The sequence below is a fragment of the Chiloscyllium plagiosum genome, unplaced genomic scaffold (assembly GCF_037043375.1).
Source record: "Chiloscyllium plagiosum isolate Xiang-an unplaced genomic scaffold, Cpla_swu_hap1 HiC_scaffold_48, whole genome shotgun sequence".
Taxonomy (NCBI): Eukaryota; Metazoa; Chordata; class Chondrichthyes; order Orectolobiformes; family Hemiscylliidae; genus Chiloscyllium; species Chiloscyllium plagiosum.
Genome location: NW_028270186.1, coordinates 17,453,879 through 17,474,565, shown reverse-complemented (window position 1 = coordinate 17,474,565; position 20,687 = coordinate 17,453,879). Strand labels below are relative to the sequence as shown.

General features: G+C 63.0%; 1 protein-coding gene across 1 annotated transcript; it reads left to right on the top strand.

The window, feature by feature from the left end:
* Positions 1-1,693: 1,693 nt before the first annotated feature.
* Positions 1,694-20,366, top strand: usp39 (ubiquitin specific peptidase 39). The gene is made up of 6 exons (XM_087984305.1): positions 1,694-1,763; positions 5,819-5,900; positions 16,580-16,674; positions 19,171-19,307; positions 19,691-19,843; positions 20,022-20,366. Exons 1-6 carry the CDS (start codon positions 1,709-1,711, stop codon positions 20,364-20,366), a joined length of 867 nt encoding a protein of 288 aa, XP_087840431.1. The 5' UTR covers positions 1,694-1,708.
* The last annotated feature ends 321 nt before the right edge of the window (positions 20,367-20,687 follow it).

Genomic DNA, 20,687 nt, shown 5'->3' with positions numbered 1-20,687 from the left:
TATTTCAGAAACCTGTTATGTGGAAAAGCAAAACCCTTGGGGAACGAGAATAGTAAGTCATTAGGTTTTCTCCCAACCACCCCAGGAGCAGAGTCTCAGCATTTTGTTTTAACTCGTAACGCTTTAATTTCACTCAAAAGTGTTTGGAGAATGTGACCTAAAGGGAGGCGATGGAGGGGTGATATTTTTCCACAATTTCTCGATCTACTTTAGACTTGGGTGAATATATATTTAAAGAGGTTTTTGGGGGTGGGCAGCACTTTCTTTTCAATTGATTTCTTACACCGATGGTAGTATGTGGAGGAGCCGGTGTTGGACTGGGGGTGCACAAAGTTAAAACTCACACCACACCAGGATTATAGTCCAACAGGTTTATTTGGAAGCACTGTCTTTCGGAGCGACGCCCCTTCATCAGGGCTTCCAATTAAACCCTGTTTGACCATAATCCTGGTGTGGTGTGATTTTTTTTTAAACTTCAAACGGATGGAAAGGAGAAATGAGCTGGGGAAGTGGGGGGAGGAGCTGGGAAGGGGGGAGGAGCTGGGGAAGTGGGGAGGGGGTTGAGCTGGGGAAGTGGGAGGGAGGAGCTGGGGAAGTGGGAGGGGGATGAGCTGGGGAAGTGGGGGGAGGAACTGGGGGAGGGGAGGAGCGAGGGAAATTGGGGGGAGGTGGAGGAGGAGCTGGGGAAGTGGGGGGAGGGGGAGGGGCTGGGGTAGTGGAGGGGGAGGGGCTGGGGTAGTGGAGGGGGAGGGGCTGGGGTAGTGGAGGGGGAGGGGCTGGGGTAGTGGAGGGGGAGGGGCTGGGGTAGTGGAGGGGAGGGGCTGGGGTAGTGGAGGGGGAGGGGCTGGGGTAGTGGAGGGGGAGGGGCTGGGGTAGTGGAGGGGGAGGAGCTGGGGAAGTGGAGGGGGGAGGAGCTGGGGAAGTGGAGGGGGAGGAGCTGGGGAAGTGAGTGGGAGGAGCTGGGGAAGTGGGGGGAGGAGCTGGGGAAGTTGGGGGGAGGAGCTGGGGTAGAGGAGGGGGGAGGAGCTGGGTGAGTGGGGGGAGGAGCTGGGTAAGTGGAGGGGGAGGAGCTGGGGATGTGGGGGTGGGGGAGGAGCTGGGGAAGTGGAGGGGGAGGGGCTGGGGAATTGGAGGGGGAGGAGCTGGGGAAGTGGAGGGGGAGGGGCTGGGGAAGTGGAGGGGGGGCTGGGGTAGTTTGGGGGAGGAGCTGGGGAAGTGGAGGGGGGGGGCTGGGGTAGTGGGGGGAGGAGCTGGGGTAGTGGAGTGGGGAGGAGCTGGGGAAGTGGAGGGGGAGGAGCTGGGGAAGTGGAGGGGGAGGAGCTGGGGAAGTGGAGGGGGAGGAGCTGGGGAAGTGGAGGGGGAGGAGCTGGGGAAGTGGAGGGGGGAGCTGGGGTAGTGGAGGGGGAGGAGCTGGGGAAGTGGAGGGGGGAGGAGCTGGGGAAGTGGAGGGGGAGGAGCTGGGGAAGTGGAGGGGGAGGAGCTGGGGAAGTGGAGGGGGAGGGGCTGGGGAAGTGGAGGGGGAGGGGCTGGGGAAGTGGAGGGGGAGGAGCTGGGGAAGTGGAGGGGGAGGAGCTGGGGAAGTGGAGGGGGAGGAGCTGGGGAAGTGGAGGGGGAGGAGCTGTGAGGCTGGGCTGGTGGTGTGCTGTGGGTAACTCCGGGAAAGCGGGCTGGTCGGCCATCGTGCGGGAGGTGGGGGAGACGGTTGGTGATGGCGGCGGTGAAGCTGGAGGCGGAGAGCGGGGACGAGGGGGACTGGGAGCCAGGTACCCCCGGGGGCTGGGGTGATGGGAGGGGGGGAAGAGAAAGGGCCGTGCATTCCTTGTAGCGCACCCCCCAAAAAACAACTTCTAGAAAGTTCCTCTGATCCGGGGGGGGGCAGCACCGCAGGGTTTGTTGGCACAGCTCATGGTGCCCCCCCATTGGCTGAGCAGGGTTTGTGGGCACAGCTCATGGTGCCCCCCCATTGGCTGAGCAGGGTTTGTTGGCACAGCTCATGGTGCCCCTCCCCCATTGGCTGAGCAGGGTTTGTTGGCTCAGCTCATGGTGCCCCTCCCCCATTGGCTGAGCAGGGTTTGTTGGCACAGCTCATGGTGCCCCTCCCCCATTGGCTGAGCAGGGTTTGTTGGCTCAGCTCATGGTGCCCCTCCCCCATTGGCTGAGCAGGGTTTGTTGGCACAGCTCATGGTGCCCCTCCCCCATTGGCTGAGCAGGGTTTGTTGGCTCAGCTCATGGTGCCCCTCCCCCATTGGCTGAGCAGGGTTTGTTGACTCAGCTCATGGTGCCCCCCCCATTGGCTGAGCAGGGTTTGTTGGCACAGCTCATGGTGCTCCCCCATTGGCTGAGCAGGGTTTGTTGGCACAGCTCATGGTGCCCCCCCATTGGCTGAGCAGGGTTTGTTGGCACAGCTCATGGTGCCCCTCCCCCATTGGCTGAGCAGGGTTTGTTGGCTCAGCTCATGGTGCCCCCCCATTGGCTGAGCAGGGTTTGTTGGCACAGCTCATGGTGCTCCCCCATTGGCTGAGCAGGGTTTGTTGGCACAGCTCATGGTGCCCCCCCATTGGCTGAGCAGGGTTTGTTGGCACAGCTCATTGTGCCCCCCCATTGGCTGAGCAGGGTTTGTTGGCACAGCTCATGGTGCCCCCACATTGACTGAGCAGGGTTTGTTGGCACAGCTCATGGTGCCTGCCCCATTGGCTGAGCAGGGTTTGTTGGCACAGCTCATGGTGCCCCCCCATTGGCTGAGCAGGGTTTGTTGGCACAGCCCATGGTGCCCCCCCATTGGCTGAGCAGGGTTTGTTGGCACAGCTCATGGTGCCCCTCCCCCATTGGCTGAGCAGGGTTTGTTGGCACAGCTCATGGTGCCTGCCCCATTGGCTGAGCAGGGTTTGTTGGCACAGCTCATGGTGCCCCTCCCCCATTGGCTGAGCAGGATTTGTTGGCACAGCTCATGGTGCCCCCATTGGCTGAGCAGGGTTTGTTGGCACAGCTCATGGTGCCCCCCACATTGGCTGAGCAGGGTTTGTTGGCACAGCTCATGGTGCCTGCCCCATTGGCTGAGCAGGGTTTGTTGGCACAGCTCATGGTACCCCCCCATTGGCTGAGCAGGGTTTGTTGGCACAGCTCATGGTGCCCCCCCATTGGCTGAGCAGGGTTTGTTGGCACAGCTCATGGTGCCCCCATTGGCTAAGCAGGGTTTGTTGGCACAGCTCATGGTGCCTGCCCCATTGGCTGAGCAGAGTTTGTTGGCACAGCTCATGGTGCCCCCCCATTGGCTGAGCAGAGTTTGTTGGCACAGCTCATGGTGCCCCCCCATTGGCTGAGCATGGTTTGTTGGCGCAGCTCATGGTGCCCCCCATTGGCTGAGCAGGGTTTGTTGGCACAGCTGATGTTGCCTCCCCCCCCCCCCCCCCCCCCCATTTGCTGAGCAGGGTTTTTTGGCACAGCTCATGGTGCTCCCCCCCCCCCCAGCTCAGCAGGGTTTGTTCGTACAGCTCACCCTCCTCCCACATTGGCTGAGCAGGGTTTGTTGGCACAACTCCCCCTCCCACATTGGCTCGGCTGGGTTTGTTGGCCACAGCTCCCCCTCCCACATTGGCTCAGCAGGAGTTGGTGGCACAGCTCACGTTGCACCCCCTCCCCCACATTGGCTCTGCAGGGTTTGTTGGCACAACACGTGGTGCACCCCCATTGGCTAAGCAGGGTTTGTTGGCACAGCTCAAGTTGCCTCCCTATTGGCTAAGCAGGGTTTGTTGGCACAGCTCATGTTGCCCCCCCCACCCAATGGCTAAGCAGGATTTGTTAGCACAGCTCACGGTGCCCCCCCCTCCCACCCCTTCCAGCTTGTCAGGGTTTGTTGGTACAGCTTGCGGTGCCCTCCCTGACTCAGGGAGGTTTTTTTGGCAAAGTTTGCAATGCCTTCCTGACTCAGGAAGTGTAGATAGTGCAGCTTTCAGTGTCATCCAGCTCATGGAGAGTTTTAGGGGCACGTCGCAGTACCACCTGACACAGATTGCCATGCCATCTAGCATGGGAAGAGTTGTTAGCACCGCTTGCAGTGCCAACTGGCTTGTGAGAGATTGTTGGCACAGGTCGCAGTGCCCCCTCGCTTCGGGGGAGGGTCGTAGGCGCAGTTCATGGTGCCGTCCAGCTCAGGGAGGGTTGTTGGCACATGTCAGGATGCCAGCTGAGTTGGTGGGGCAGTGCATTTGATGTATTTGCAGTACCATGGTGCCACCTGGCACAGTCGAGGGGTGGGGGGGGTGAGGCGGGTAGAGGTTGTATCAGGTGTAGGGCTGTTGGCTTGCAGAGAGTGACTAATGGTGGTGGTGTTGGTACATTCAGAGTGATGCTTCGCTTGGCTTCATTAGTCATTACATACGCTGTTATTTGGTGTACCGTTGCTTGGTGCACTTTGAGCTTCATATTAGATTAGATTTACTACAGTCCAGAAACAGGCCATTTGGCCCAACGGGTCCACTCTGACCCTCCGCAGAGTAACCCACCCAGACCCATTCCCCTACCCTATATTTACCCCTGACTAAAGCACTTTAGCCAATTCACCTGGCTTGCACATTGTTGGACTGTGGGAGGAAACCCACACAGACACGAGGAGAATGTGCAAACTCCACACAGACAGTCGCCCCGAGGCTGGAATCGAACCGGGGTCCCTGGTGCTGTGAGGCAGCGGTGCCACCCATGTTCTGCCTTCTTACCACACGCTGATCATCATTACCCAAATAGCTACCCTGCTTGTCACCTTACCCCTCTAATAACCTGCTTCTCCTACGTAGATCTTGAAGCCACACCTTTATCACACTAATCTTAGCCCTATGCCAATTTGCTCATGGCTCAGGTAACCTCGACTTAATACTTTTGAGGTTCTGATTTCTAATCGAGTCCCTAGCTGGTCGTCGTCCCCTTCCCTAGTCATGCTACTGTCTTGTTACCCGTGTGAGTCACACCAATTGGATCCCTGCTCCTACCATTACAAATGCCTCTCCAGCTCTGATCAGGCGTCCTGACCCTGGCAGTAGGCAATGCAGTGCAGTCTTCTGGACTCTAATTGCAGACTACCCTGACTGTACTGCCCCAGCATTCCTATTTACGTCCGGCAGACTTGAATGGCTCCCTGTATCACAATGCCACCTTACCTGCTCACATTTTTCCGGTTTTGTTAAATCCGGTGAGTCAACCCCACGGGGTTATGCCTGCCTTCTGTAAGGAGCTTACACCAACCCTGCTGTATCTGTAGCTCAGCCTCCAGCTCATCGACTCGAAGCTGAAAATCCTCAGGCTGCAGTGACTGATTGTACTGGCATCAACCGCCTCCTGCCTACTGCAGCTGCCCTGCCCATCGTGATTAACCACTAATGATTTAATTTTTACAATTAATAAAACCTGCTATTAACGATAGCCAAGTTGGGCCGGAGACAAGCGACCCAAGTTTCAGAACCCATTTTCGTTCTTGCGCCTACCGGACACTCGGTCTACGTCTCGTTCAGGCCCGGTCTGCTCCCTGCGCATCCCTTAACCTCCCCCAAGTGAGTGAATCACTTAATTTTGACGCTTAAAGTTATTCTGAAAGTTGCCGACGTGGGCAGGAAGCAGACTCGGAGAGTTGAACGGCCTACTCCCCCTCCTGGTTTCTGTGATCCCGTGGCATCGTTCGATGGGTCTCCCACAAATCAACTCACCTTGTTGTCCCTTGCGCTAATTGCCTGCCCCGTTCGACTTCGCTCGATTTAGCAGTGGGCTGCGAGACAGTGTCCCAAGGAGGTGCATATTAACAGTGTCCGTCCTTTGCCTTTCTGTGTTGTAGCCTCCAAGATCGCGAGATTACACCCTCAGGAAGAGGAGGATGACCGAAGCAGGCACTGTCCCTATCTGGACACGATCAATCGGTGAGCGTGACCCAACGTTGGGGGGGGTTTAACGTGTCTTGTATAAAACAGAGAGTGTTCTTCCCAGCTGGAAGATTCGGTAAATATGCTGGGTCGTAGGAATGCACATCCCTTCCCTCTCTTGATTTGATTGGGCTAGATGAAAATCACTCCGCTGTCCAGACTGCGGGGCTCCCCATCTGTCAGTCTGTGGGGATGGCTGTGAAAGTAGGTGCAGAGGCTCGCTGGTACAGCAGGCCAGTCTGCTCGGAGGATCAGACCGATACAATGTCGGGCAGTGAACATCAGGGTTATGCAGCCCCTTGAGCACGTTCTGCTACTCTGTTCGATTCGGCCTGATCCTTACCAACCAGTATTCCGCGGCCAGTTCGCTTCTGAAAGCTGCAGTCAGCCCGGAGTCCGTTGCTTTTTAGGGACCAAGTTGGAAGGTTGGATCGGGGATAAGGTGGGGGAAAAGGAATTGAAGAAACTGGTAGAGTCCACATTGACCCCATGTGGTTGGAGGGTCCCAAGGCGGATGATGAGGCGTTCTTCCTCCGGGTGGTGGGTGGCAAGGGTTTGGCGATGGGGCGGGCATTAAGGGTCGGGGGGATGGGGAGGGCGGTAAGGGTCGGGGGGATGGGGAGGGCGGTAAGGGTCGGGGGATGGGGAGGGCGATAAGGGTCGGGGGATGGGGAGGGCGATAAGGGTCGGGGGATGGGGAGGGCGATAAGGGTCGGGGGGGCGGTAAGGGTAAGGGTCGGGGGGGCGGTAAGGGTCGGGGGGGCGGTAAGGGTCGGGAGATGGGGAGGGCGGTAAGGGTCGGGGGGGCGGTAAGAGTCGGGGGATGGGGAGGGCGGTAAGGGGAGGGCGGTAAGGGTCGGGGGATGGGGAGGGCGGTAAGGGTCGGGAGATGGGGAGGGCGGTAAGGGTCGGGGGATGGGGAGGGCGGTAAGGGTCGGGGGATGGGGAGGGCGGTAAGGGTCGGGGGATGGGGAGGGCGGTAAGGGTCGGGGGATGGGGCGGGCGGTAAGGGTCGGGGGATGGGGAGGGCGGTAAGGGTCGGGGGATGGGGCGGGCGGTAAGGGTCGGGGGATGGGGCGGGCGGTAAGGGTCGGGGGATGGGGCGGGCGGTAAGGGTCGGGCGGGCGGTAAGGGTCGGGGATGGGGCGGGCGGTAAGGGTCGGGCGGGCGGTAAGGGTCGGGGGATGGGGAGGGCGGTAAGGGTCGGGGGATGGGGCGGGCGGTAAGGGTCGGGGGATGGGGAGGGCAGTAAGGGTCGGGGGATGGGGAGGGCGGTAAGGATCGTGGGATGGGGCGGGCTGTAAGGGTCGGGGGATGGGGAGGGCGGTAAGGGTCGGGGGCTGGGGAGGGCGGTAAGGGTCGGGGGCTGGGGCGGGCGGTAAGGGTCGGGGGATGGGGAGGGCGGTAAGGGTCGGGGGATGGGGAGGGCGGTAAGGGTCCGGCGATGGGGAGGGCGGTAAGGGTCGGGGGATGGGGAGGACGGTAAGGGTCGGGCGGTAAGGGTCGGGCGATGGGGAGACGGTAAGGGTCGGACGATGGGTTGGGCGGTAAGGGTCGGGGGATGGGTCGGGCGGTAAGGGTCGGGGGATGGGTCGGGCGGTAAGGGTCGGGGGATGGGTCGGGCAGCAAGGGTCGGGGGATGGGTCGGGCGGTAAGGTTCTGGGCGATGGGGAGGGCCGTAAGGGTTGGGGCGATGGGGAGGGCGGTAAGGGTTGGGGGATGGGGAGGACGGTAAGGGTCGGGGGATGGGGAGGGCGGTAAGGGTCGGGGGATGGGGCGAGTGGTAAGGGTCGGGGGATGGGGAGGGCGGTAAGGGTCGGGGGATGGGGAGGGCGGTAAGGGTCGGGGGATGGGGAGGGCGGTAAGTGTCGGGCGGTAAGGGTCGGGGGATGGGGAGGGCGGTAAGGGTCGGGGGATGGGGAGGGCAGTAAGTGTCGGGCGGTAAGGGTCGGGCGATGGGGAGGGCGGTAAGGGTCGGACGATGGGGAGGGCGGTAAGGGTCGGGGGATGGGGAGGGCGGTAAGGGTCGGGGGATGGGTCGGGCGGTAAGGGTCGGGGGATGGGTCGGGCGGTAAGGGTCGGGGGATGGGTCGGGCGGTAAGGGTCTGGGCGATGGGGAGGGCGGTAAGGGTCAGGGGATGGGGAGGGCGGTAAGGGTCGGGGGATGGGGAGGGCGGTAAGGGTCTGAGCGATGGGGAGGGCGGTAAGGGTCGGGGGATGGGGAGGGCGGTAAGGGTCGGGCGATGGGGAGGGCGGTAAGGGCCGGGCGATGGGGAGGGCGGTAAGGGCCGGGCGATGGGGCGGGTGGTAAGGGTCGGGGGATGGGGAGGGCGGTAAGGGCCGGGCGATGGGGAGGGCGGTAAGGGTCGGGGGATGGGGAGGGCAGTAAGTGTCGGGCGGTAAGGGTCGGGCGATAAGGGTCGGGGGATGGGTCGGGCGGTAAGGGTCGGGGGATGGGACGGGCGGTAAGGGTCGGGCGATGGGGAGGGCGGTAAGGGTCAGGGGATGGGGAGGGCGGTAAGGGTCGGGGGAATGGTGCGGGCGGTAAGGGTCGGGGGAATGGTGCGGGCGGTAAGGGCCGGGCGATGGGGAGGGCGGTAAGGGCCGGGCGATGGGGAGGGCGGTAAGGGCCGGGCGATGGGGAGGGCGGTAAGGGCCGGGCGATGGGGAGGGCGGTAAGGGCCGGGCGATGGGGAGGGCGGTAAGGGCCGGGCGGTAAGGGTCGGGGGATGGGGAGGACGGTGAGGGTCGGGCGGTAATGGTTGGGGGATGGGGAGGGCGGTAAGGGTCGGGCGATGGGGAGGGCGGTAAGGGTCGGGCGATGGGGAGGGCGGTAAGGGTCGGGCGATGGGGAGGGCGGTAAGGGTCGGGCGATGGGGCGGGCGGTAAGGGTCGGGGGATGGGGCGGGCGGTAAGGGTCGGGGGATGGGGCGGGCGGTAAGGGTCGGGGGATGGGGCGGGCGGTAAGGGTCGGGGGATGGGGCGGGCGGTAAGGGTCGGGGGATGGGGCGGGCGGTAAGGGTCGGGGGATGGGGCGGGCGGTAAGGGTCGGGGGATGGGGCGGGCGGTAAGGGTCGGGGGATGGGGCGGGCGGTAAGGGTCGGGGGATGGGGCGGGCGGTAAGGTTCGGGGGATGGGGAGTGCGGTAAGGGTCGGGGGATGGGGAGGGCAGTAAGTGTCGGGCGGTAAGGGTCGGGCGATAAGGGTCGGGGGATGGGTCGGGGGATGGGGCGGGCGGTAAGGGTCGGGCGATGGGGAGGGCGGTAAGGGTCAGGGGATGGGGAGGGCGGTAAGGGTCGGGGGAATGGTGCGGGCGGTAAGGGCCGGGCGATGGGGAGGGCGGTAAGGGCCGGGCGATGGGGAGGGCGGTAAGGGCCGGGCGATGGGGAGGGCGGTAAGGGCCGGGCGATGGGGAGGGCGGTAAGGGCCGGGCGATGGGGAGGGCGGTAAGGGCCGGGCGATGGGGAGGGCGGTAAGGGCCGGGCGATGGGGAGGGCGGTAAGGGCCGGGCGGTAAGGGTCGGGGGATGGGGAGGGCGGTAAGTGTCGGGGGATGGGGAGGACGGTGAGGGTCGGGCGGTAATGGTTGGGGGATGGGGAGGGCGGTAAGGGTCGGGCGATGGGGAGGGCGGTAAGGGTCGGGCGATGGGGAGGGCGGTAAGGGTCGGGGGATGGGGAGGGCGGTAAGGGTCGGGGGATGGGGAGGGCGGTAAGGATCGTGGGATGGGGCGGGCTGTAAGGGTCGGGGGATGGGGAGGGCGGTAAGGGTCGGGGGATGGGGAGGGCGGTAAGGGTCGGGGGCTGGGGCGGCGGTAAGGGTCGGGGGCTGGGGCGGGCGGTAAGGGTCGGGGGATGGGGAGGGCGGTAAGGGTCGGGCGATGGGGAGTGCGGTAAGGGTCGGGCGATGGGGAGTGCGGTAAGGGTCGGGGGATGGGGAGGACGGTAAGGGTCGGGGGATGGGGTGGGCGGTAAGGGTCGGGGGATGGGGAGGGCGGTAAGGTTTGGGGGATGGGGCGGGTGGTAAGGGTCGGGGGATGGGGAGGGCGGTAAGGGTCGGGGGATGGGGAGGGCAGTAAGTGTCGGGCGGTAAGGGTCGGGGGATGGGGCGGGTGGTAAGGGTCGGGGGATGGGGAGGGCGGTAAGGGCCGGGCGATGGGGAGGGCGGTAAGGGTCGGGGGATGGGGAGGGCAGTAAGTGTCGGGCGGTAAGGGTCGGGCGATAAGGGTCGGGGGATGGGTCGGGCGGTAAGGGTCGGGGAATGGGGCGGGCGGTAAGGGTCGGGCGATGGGGAGGGCGGTAAGGGTCAGGGGATGGGGAGGGCGGTAAGGGTCAGGGGATGGGGAGGGCGGTAAGGGTCATGCGATGGGGAGGGCGGTAAGGGTCATGCGATGGGGAGGGCGGTAAGGGTCATGCGATGGGGAGGGCTGTAAGGGTCGGGGGATGGGGTGGGCGGTAAGGGTCGGGCGGTAAGGGTCGTGGGATGGGGCAGGCGGTAAGGGTCGGGCGATGGGGAGGGCGGTAAGGGTCAGGGGATGGGGAGGGCGGTAAGGGTCGGGCGATGGGGAGCGCGGTAAGGGTCGGGCGATGGGGAGGGCGGTAAGGGTCGGGGGATGGGGAGGGCGGTAAGGGTCGGGGGATGGGGAGGGCGGTAAGGGTCGGGGGAATGGGGAGGGCGGTAAGGGCCGGGCGATGGGGAGGGCGGTAAGGGCCGGGCGATGGGGAGGGCGGTAAGGGCCGGGCGATGGGGAGGGCGGTAAGGGCCGGGCGATGGGGAGGGCGGTAAGGGCCGGGCGATGGGGAGGGCGGTAAGTGCCGGGCGATGGGGAGGGCGGTAAGGGTCGGGCGATGGGGAGGGCGGTAAGGGTCGGGGGATGGGGAGGGCGGTAAGTGTCGGGGGATGGGGAGGACGGTGAGGGTCGGGCGGTAATGGTTGGGGGATGGGGAGGGCGGTAAGGGTCGGGCGATGGGGCGGGCGGTAAGGGTCTGGGCGATGGGGCGGGCGGTAAGGGTCGGGGGATGGGGAGGGCGGTAAGGGTCTGGGCGATGGGGTGGGTGGTAAGGGTCGGTGGATGGGGCGGGCGGTAAGGGTCAGGGAATGGGGAGGGCGGTAAGGGTCGGGGGATGGGGAGGCCGGTAAGGGGCAGGGGATGGGGAGGGCGGTAAGGGCCGGGCGATGGGGAGGGCGGTAAGGGCCGGGCGATGGGGAGGGCGGTAAGGGCCGGGCGATGGGGAGGGCGGTAAGGGTCGGGCGATGGGGAGGGCGGTAAGGGTCGGGCGATGGGGTGGGCGGTAAGGGTCGGGGGATGGGGAGGGCGGTAAGGGTCATGCGATGGGGAGGGCGGTAAGGGTCGGGAGATGGGGAGGGCGGTAAGGGTCGGGAGATGGGGAGGGCGGTAAGGGTCTGAGCGATGGGGAGGGCGGTAAGGGTCGGGGGATGGGGAGGGCGGTAAGGGTCTGAGCGATGGGGAGGGCGGTAAGGGTCGGGGGATGGGGAGGGCGGTAGGGATCGGGGGATGGGGAGGGCAGTAAGGGTCTGAGCGATGGGGAGGGCGGTAAGGGTCGGGGGATGGGGAGGGCGGTAAGGGTCTGGGCGATGGGGCGGGCGGTAAGGGTCGGGCGATGGGGAGGGCGGTAAGGGTCTGGGCGATGGGGCGGGCGGTAAGGGTCGGGGGATGGGGAGGGCGGTAAGGGTCTGGGCGATGGGGTGGGTGGTAAGGGTCGGTGGATGGGGCGGGCGGTAAGGGTCAGGGAATGGGGAGGGCGGTAAGGGTCGGGGGATGGGGAGGCCGGTAATGGGCAGGGGATGGGGAGGGCGGTAAGGGCCGGGCGATGGGGAGGGCGGTAAGGGCCGGGCGATGGGGAGGGCGGTAAGGGCCGGGCGATGGGGAGGGCGGTAAGGGCCGGGCGATGGGGAGGGCGGTAAGGGCCGGGCGATGGGGAGGGCGGTAAGGGCCGGGCGATGGGGAGGGCGGTATGGGCCGGGCGATGGGGAGGGCGGTAAGGGTCGGGCGATGGGGAGGGCGGTAAGGGTCGGGCGATGGGGAGGGCGGTAAGGGTCGGGCGGTAAGCGTCGGGGGATGGGGAGGGCGGTAAGGGTCGGGCGATGGGGAGGGCGGTAAGGGTCGGGCGATGGGGAGGGCGGTAAGGGTCGGGCGATTGGGTGGGCGGTAAGGGTCGGGGGATGGGGAGGGTGGTAAGGGTCATGCGATGGGGAGGGCGGTAAGGGTCGGGCGATGTGGCGGGCGGTAAGGGTCGGGCGATGGGGAGGGCGGTAAGGGTCGGGCGATGGGGAGGGCGGTAAGGGTCGGGCGATGGGGAGGGCGGTAAGGGTCTGGGCGATGGGGCGGGCGGTAAGGGTCGGGGGATGGGGAGGGCGGTAAGGGTCTGGGCGATGGGGTGGGTGGTAAGGGTCGGTGGATGGGGCGGGCGGTAAGGGTCAGGGAATGGGGAGGGCGGTAAGGGTCGGGGGATGGGGAGGCCGGTAAGGGGCAGGGGATGGGGAGGGCGGTAAGGGCCGGGCGATGGGGAGGGCGGTAAGGGCCGGGCGATGGGGAGGGCGGTAAGGGCCGGGCGATGGGGAGGGCGGTAAGGGCCGGGCGATGGGGAGGGCGGTAAGGGCCGGGCGATGGGGAGGGCGGTAAGGGCCGGGCGATGGGGAGGGCGGTAAGGGCCGGGCGATGGGGAGGGCGGTAAGGGCCGGGCGATGGGGAGGGCGGTAAGGGCCGGGCGATGGGGAGGGCGGTAAGGGCCGGGCGATGGGGAGGGCGGTAAGGGCCGGGCGATGGGGAGGGCGGTAAGGGCCGGGCGATGGGGAGGGCGGTAAGGGTCGGGCGGTAAGCGTCGGGGGATGGGGAGGGCGGTAAGGGTCGGGCGATGGGGAGGGCGGTAAGGGTCGGGCGATGGGGCGGGCGGTAAGGGTCGGGCGATTGGGTGGGCGATAAGGGTCGGGGGATGGGGAGGGTGGTAAGGGTCATGCGATGGGGAGGGCGGTAAGGGTCGGGCGATGTGGCGGGCGGTAAGGGTCGGGCGATGGGGAGGGCGGTAAGGGTCGGGCGATGGGGAGGGCGGTAAGGGTCGGGCGATGGGGAGGGCGGTAAGGGTGGGGCGATGGGGAGGGCGGTAAGGGTCGGGGGATGGGGAGGACGGTGAGGGTCGGGCGGTATGGGTCAGGGGATGGGGCGGGCGGTAAGGGTCGGGGGATGGGGAGGGCGGTAAGGGTCGGGCGATGGGGCGGGCGGTAAGGGTCGGGGGATGGGGCGGGCTGTAAGGGTCGGGGGATGGGGAGGGCGGTAAGGGTCGGGCGGTGGGGAGGGCGGTAAGGGTCGGGAGATGGGGAGGGCGGTTAGGGTCGGGCGATGGGGAGGGCGGTAAGGGTCGGGGGACGGGGGGGGCGGTAAGGGTCGGGGCGATGGGGAGGGCGGTAAGGGTCGGGAGATGGGGAGGGCGGTAAGGGTCGGGAGATGGGGAGGGCGGTAAGGGTCGGGAGATGGGGAGGGCGGTAAGGGTCTGAGCGATGGGGAGGGCGGTAAGGGTCGGGGGATGGGGAGGGCGGTAAGGGTCTGAGCGATGGGGAGGGCGGTAAGGGTCGGGGGATGGGGAGGGCGGTAGGGATCGGGGGATGGGGAGGGCAGTAAGGGTCTGAGCGATGGGGAGGGCGGTAAGGGTCGGGGGATGGGGAGGGCGGTAATGGTCTGGGCGATGGGGAGGGCGGTAAGGGTCGGGGGATGGGGAGGGCGGTAAGGGTGGGGCGATGGGCAGGGCGGTAAGGGTTGGGGGATGGGGAGGACGGTGAGGGTCGGGCGGTAATGGTTGGGGGATGGGGCGGGCGGTAAGGGTCGAGCGATGGGGAGCGTGGTAAGGGTTGGGCGGTATGGGTCGGGGGATGGGGCGGGCGGTAAGGGTCGGGGGATGGGGAGGGCGGTAAGGGTCGGGCGATGGGGCGTGCGGTAAGGGTCGGGGCATGGGGCGGGCTGTAAGGGTCGTGGGATGGGGCGGGCGGTAAGGGTCGTGGGATGGGGCGGGCGGTAAGGGTCGGGAGATGGGGCGGGCGGTAAGGGTCGGGAGATGGGGCGGGCGGTAAGGGTCGGGTGATGGGGAGGGCGGTAAGGTTCTGGGCGATGGGGTGGGCGGTAAGGTTCTGGGCGATGGGGTGGGCGGTAAGGGTTGGGGCGATGGGGTGGGCGGTAAGGGTTGGGCCGATGGGGATGGCGGTAAGGGTGGGGCGATGGGGAGGGCGGTAAGGGTCGGGCGATGGGGAGGGAGGTAAGGGTCGGGCGATGGGGAGGGCGGTAAGGGTCGGGCGATGAGGAGGGCGGTATGGGTCGGGGGGTGGGGAGGGCGGTATGGGTCGGGGGGTGGGGAGGGCGGTAAGGGTCGGGAGACGGGAGGGCGGTTAGGGTCGGGCGACGGGGAGGGCGGTAAGGGTCGGGAGATGGGGAGGGCGGTAGGGATCGGGAGATGGGGAGGGCGGTAAGGGTCGGGAGATGGGGAGGGCGGTAAGGGTCGGGGGATGGGGAGGGCGGTAATGGTCTGGGCGATGGGGCGGGCGATTGGGAGGGCGGTATGGGTCGGGGGGTGGGGAGGGCGGTAAGGGTCGGGGGACGGGGAGGGCGGTTAGGGTCGGGCGACGGGGAGGGCGGTAAGGGTCGGGAGATGGGGAGGGCGGTAGGGATCGGGAGATGGGGAGGGCGGTAAGGGTCGGGAGATGGGGAGGGCGGTAAGGGTCGGGAGATGGGGAGGGCGGTAAGGGTCGGGAGATGGGGAGGGCGGTAAGGGTCTGAGCGATGGGGAGGGCGGTAAGGGTCGGGGGATGGGGAGGGCGGTAAGGGTCTGAGCGATGGGGAGGGCGGTAAGGGTCGGGGGATGGGGAGGGCGGTAGGGATCGGGGGATGGGGAGGGCAGTAAGGGTCTGAGCGATGGGGAGGGCGTTAAGGGTCGGGGGATGGGGCGGGCGGTAAGGGTCGGGAGATGGGGCGGGCGGTAAGGGTCGGGAGATGGGGCGGGCGGTAAGGGTCGGGTGATGGGGAGGGCGGTAAGGGTCAGGCGATGGGGAGGGAGGTAAGGGTCAGGCGATGGGGAGGGCGGTAAGGGTCGGGGGATGGGGAGGGCGGTAAGGGTCGGGAGATGGGGAGGGCGGTAAGGGTCTGAGCGATGGGGAGGGCGGTAAGGGTCTGAGCGATGGGGAGGGCGGTAAGGGTCTGAGCGATGGGGAGGGCGGTAAGGGTCGGGGGATGGGGAGGGCGGTAGGGATCGGGGGATGGGGAGGGCAGTAAGGGTCTGAGCGATGGGGAGGGCGGTAAGGGTCGGGGGATGGGGAGGGCGGTAATGGTCTGGGCGATGGGGCGGGCGGTAAGGGTCGGGCGATGGGGAGGGCGGTAAGGGTCGGGGGATGGGGAGGACGGTGAGGGTCGGGCAGTAATGGTTGGGGGATGGGGCGGGCGGTAAGGGTCGAGCGATGGGGAGCGTGGTAAGGGTTGGGCGGTATGGGTCGGGGGATGGGGCGGGCGGTAAGGGTCGGGGGATGGGGAGGGCGGTAAGGGTCGGGCGATGGGGCGGGCGGTAAGGGTCGGGGGATGGGGCGGGCTGTAAGGGTCGGGGGATGGGGAGGGCGGTAAGGGTCGTGGGATGGGGAGGGCGGTAAGGGTCGGGAGATGGGGCGGGCGGTAAGGGTCGGGAGATGGGGCGGGCGGTAAGGGTCGGGTGATGGGGAGGGCGGTAAGGTTCTGGGCGATGGGGTGGGCGGTAAGGTTCTGGGCGATGGGGTGGGCGGTAAGGGTTGGGGCGATGGGGTGGGCGGTAAGGGTTGGGCCGATGGGGATGGCGGTAAGGGTGGGGCGATGGGGAGGGCGGTAAGGGTCGGGCGATGGGGAGGGAGGTAAGGGTCGGGCGATGGGGAGGGCGGTAAGGGTCGGGCGATGAGGAGGGCGGTATGGGTCGGGCGATGAGGATGGCGGTATGGGTCGGGGGGTGGGGAGGGCGGTAAGGGTCGGGCGACGGGGAGGGCGGTTAGGGTCGGGCGACGGGGAGGGCGGTAAGGGTCGGGGGACGGGGAGGGCGGTAAGGGTCGGGGCGATGGGGAGGGCGGTAAGGGTCGGGAGATGGGGAGGGCGGTAAGGGTTGGACGATGGGGTGGGTGGTAAGGGGAGGGTGGTAAGGGTTGGACGATGGGGTGGGTGGTAAGGGGAGGGCGGTAAGGGTTGGACGATGGGGTGGGTGATAAGGGGAGGGCGGAAGGGGTTGGACGATGGGGTGGGTGGTAAGGGGAGGGCGGTAAGGGTTGGACGATGGAGTGGGTGGTAAGGGGAGGGTGGTAAGGGTTGGACGATGGGCTGGGTGGTAAGGGGAGGGTGGTAAGGGTTGGACGATGGAGTGGGTGGTAAGGGGAGGGTGGTAAGGGTTGGACGATGGGGTGGGTGGTAAGGGGAGGGTGGTAAGGGTTGGACGATGGGGTGGGTGGTAAGGGGAGGGTGGTAAGGGTTGGACGATGGAGTGGGTGGTAAGGGGAGGGTGGTAAGGGTTGGACGATGGGCTGGGTGGTAAGGGCTGGGCGATGTGTGTCATTCATGAGGCAGTTTCGCGAATGTTAATGAAGAGTAGTGAGATTCTATTTCGAGAAAGGCATTCAGAGCCTGATGGCCTTTTCTCTCTCTCTCTCTCTCTCTCTCTCTGTGTAAACAGGAGTGTGTTGGATTTTGACTTTGAAAAGCTGTGCTCCGTCTCCCTTTCCCACATCAACGTGTATGCTTGCCTGGTGTGTGGCAAATACTTCCAAGGTAAGTCCCCTCTGAATCTCTCTCTTGACATGCTTCTGCACATGAGCCTTCCCCATTTGGGTCGGCCACAAACCAGGCCCTCCCCAGTGCTTGACCACCTGAGGACGTCCGGGTACGTGTTTCAACTGCCCTTCGGTAAGTCTTATGCCGCGATCGAATTCCGGCTGGGGCAATCTCAATCCGGAAGGTTTCCTGACCACCCCCCTTCGATTTGCCACCGCGCCTCATTCCCCCCCCATCCCATTCCGTGATGACTTTCAAATCGTGGTCCTCGCCCTCGGAACCATCGCAAGAGGTAATCGTTAAAAGAAACAGCAAACACTTCCAACGTACAGCATCTTCAATCCAAAACCAAAAGCATCCAGTCAGGACTAGCGCAAGGTGACACCTTCCGCACGCGGGGAGAATGGGCCTCTCCCTTGAAAACTGAGGGCTTTTCCCGATCAGCGTTGAGATCCTGGTAATTGGGATATCTCGGGTGTCTCCCATCTATCGAGGCGAGCAAAGACAATGGGATTTGTCATCATGCCACAATGTGCCAGCTCAATCCTTTGACTGACCCAAGGTTTAGGACAGGGGTGGGGAACCCCTGCATGCAGCCTTCTTTGCCATTGTGGGTGGCACAGTGGTTAGCACCGCTGCCTCACAGCACCAGGGACCCGGGTTCAATTCCCGCCTCAGGCAACTGTCTGTGTTTGGAGTTTGCACATTCTCCCCGTGTCTGTGTGGGTTTCCTCCGGGTGCTCTGGTTTCCTCCCACAGTCCAAAGATGTGCAGGTTAGGGTGGATTGGCCATGCTAGATTACCCATAGTGCTCAGGGATGTGCAGGTTAGGGTGGATTGGCCATGCTAACTTACCCATAGTGTTCAGGGATGTGCAGGTTAGGGTGGATTGGCCATGCTAGATTACCCATAGTGCTCAGGGATGTGCAGGTTAGGGTGGATTGGCCGTGCTAAATTACCCATAGTGTTCAGGGATGTGCAGGTTAGGGTGGATTGGCCGTGCTAAATTACCCTCCTCTCTGACCTATCACCTCCATCCCCACCCCCATCCACCTATTGTAATCTATGCTACTTTCTCCCCCCCCCCCCCCCCCCATTTATCTCTCCACCCTGCAGGCACTCTGCCTGTATTCCTGATGAAGGGCTTTTGCCCGAAACGTCGATTTTCCTGCCCCTCGGATGCTGCCTGACCTGCTGTGCCTTTCCAGCACCACTCTGATCGAGACTCTGGTTTCCAACATCTGCAGTCCTTGTTTTTACCCGGCTTTTTTTTGTTAACCTTATGTTTAGATCAGAGTGCTGCTGGAAAAGCGCAGCATGTCAGGCAGCATCCGAGGAGCAGGAAAGTCGACGATTCGGCCAAAAGCCCTTGTTAACCTTATGCCAACCTGTCATAATCTCGTACACCGATATCAAATTTTCCCTCAAACTCTCTTGGTTCAGGGAAGGACACCCTAATTTCCCCCAAACTGACCCTGTCGTTAAAATCTCTCATCCCACGAATCATTCTGGGAAATCTCCTCGCAAAACGCACCTCCTTTCTACAACAGGACACAGTACTGTGACCTAACCAGAGCCTTATAAATCTTTGTAGGCTTCAGGTCTGGACATGGTTGATACTAGAATTTTTAGATATGTGCTTCCGTACTCAGCACAAAGAGCAAAGGGAGTTCCAGAGCATTTTGTCTGCGTTACGGAAGGGGGCGGTGAGTATTGCTACTCGGTGTATATTGGGTCTGAGTGCTTTGGGTTGTGTCACTCCTACTCTCATTCTGTTAAACACACCGTTGTAAGGGATGTTTCACATTCAGTTTGATTCAGATTCAAGTTTACGTTCAGAATCCAATTCCCAAATTCTTATCCATATCCTGATCTGACTCGGAAGTCCCGATCTGTGGCAAACGTGCAAAAGCGAAACGGTTTTGTTTTTGGGACGTCATGTTTTCCGTAACTGATCAGCCTGATGTAGGGCGATGCTAGTCCATTCAGAATAGTCTTGGATTCGATCCTTACCTGGCGACAGTAGGCACACTACCTGGTGTGGAGGAGGGAGTTTAAATTGGACAGACATCTCCTTAGAGCCGAGCCAGACAGGGCCTCCAGTTTGGATGTTTGGTCAGAGAGATGTACAGCACGGAATCAGACCCTTCGCTCCAACCCGACCAGACATCTCAACCCAATCTAGTCCCACCTGCCAGCACCCGGCCCATGTCCCTCTCAACCCTTCCTATTCATATACCCATCCAGATGCCTCTTAAATGTTGCAATTGTACCAGCCTCCACCACTTCCTCTGGTCTTTGAACGTTAACCGGTTTATCTGCGTTGCTGTTTATTTGTTCAGTTATTGCCTGACGGGTAGCTTCTGAGCTCCGTGGTGATGTTCTCCTGGGTGGTAATGGTGGAACCGCTGACCGGCAAGCGGTTGTCAGCCCTGAGGTGGAGCAGATGTTGGGGTAGCTGTGGGTTTGAGTGTACGCGCTTTCTGTCCACAGGGCGAGGCCTGAAGTCATACGCCAACATTCACAGTGTTCAGGTCGGGCACCACGTCTTTCTGAATCTGCACACGCTGAAGTTCTACTGCCTCCCAGACAACTACGAAATCATTGACTCCTCCCTTGAAGACATCACGGTAAGTAAGCACGTGGCACTAGTGTTCCAAGGCTTTGACGTTTGCTGAGATCCTGTTACTGCGGCCCTAACTGTTCCCTGTGCTGTATTCTTGAACGTCCCAGACCCATGGTACAACTGAATAACGGCTGGTCCCACATGGTATGTCAGATTTGGTGAAGCAGTAGAAACCAAACATGTTATCTCTCAATGTTTAGATTACATCCCCGAGGATCCACTATGGAGATTTGGGAGGGATTGACTGGCAGGTCGTTTTCCCTTTAAAAAAATTGCCCAGTTTGTGTTTTCCCCGTGGGAGTGTCTATCGAGTTTTCTGGAGTGCCTTGGCTGACAAGGAGCGTGAGGAGTAGCGAGGAGTTTGCCGTCTGCCCTTTTGTGTTTCAGTACGTGCTGAAGCCAACGTTCACCAAGCAGCACATTGCGAACCTGGACAAGCAGTCAAAGCTGTCGCGGGCTTACGACGGGACGACCTACCTGCCAGGAATTGTGGGACTGAACAACATCAAGGCCAACGACTACGCTAACGTGGTGCTGCAGGTACGGAAATGTAAAAAGGCATCCTTCAGGATGAGGGGAAGGCCTACGCTGGAAAGCTAAAGCATGAGCTGAACCATTGGCCGCGGGGGGGTGGGGGGGGAGTGGGGGCTCCAAATTTGATGACCAGATGGTGCTGATTTGTCTGCACCTCTGTCACTGATTTTTGCTTCTGTTTCAGGCTCTGTCGAATGTCCCCCCACTGCGGAACTATTTCCTGGAGGAGGAGAACTACAGGGATATCAAGCGTCCGCCAGGGGACATCATGTTTCTGCTGGTGCAGAGATTCGGCGAGTTGATGAGGAAGCTGCGGAATCCCCGGAACTTCAAGGCTCACGTCTCTCCCCACGAGATGTTACAGGCGGTGGTGCTGTGCAGCAAGAAACGGTTCCAGATCACCAAGCAAGGTGAGCCAGTGAGCCCCTGGGGGCTCCCTAACCCTGACCAGCGCCGGTTGGCAATTTACAGACAGGCGAAGCTTTGCGTTAATGTTGTAAAGTTGAAGGTGTGTTACTGTAACCTTTGAGAGAGTGAATGTCTTGCACTGAGAACTGACAAGTGCCTGTGAACATGATTAGCTAGCAGTCACAGAGTGTACTGGACAATTGAAAATATGTAGCGTTTGGCTGAGAAATGGATACCTGAGTTTTGGTTGCTGTTTTGACACCCAGTCAAATTTAGTCAATCAGTCTAAATTATGCCCCATGATACTAAAACCCAGTCGAGTTGAATTTATTGTTTTTGCCAACCTCAACCCAATGAGACAATCCGATGTTTGGGGTACAAAGAAGCAGGCATTTTGAAAGTTAGATAGAGAGTAAGTGCCATTCAAAGCACTCTCTATCAA

Coding starts and splice junctions, on each gene's coding strand:
- usp39 (XM_087984305.1), top strand. CDS start 1,709: ATGGCGGCGGTGAAGCTGGAGGCGGAGAGCGGGGACGAGGGGGACTGG. Junction 16,675..19,170: donor GTGTGGCAAATACTTCCAAG/GTAAGTCCCCTC, acceptor TTCTGTCCACAG/GGCGAGGCCTGAAGTCATAC. Junction 19,308..19,690: donor CCTCCCTTGAAGACATCACG/GTAAGTAAGCAC, acceptor TTTGTGTTTCAG/TACGTGCTGAAGCCAACGTT.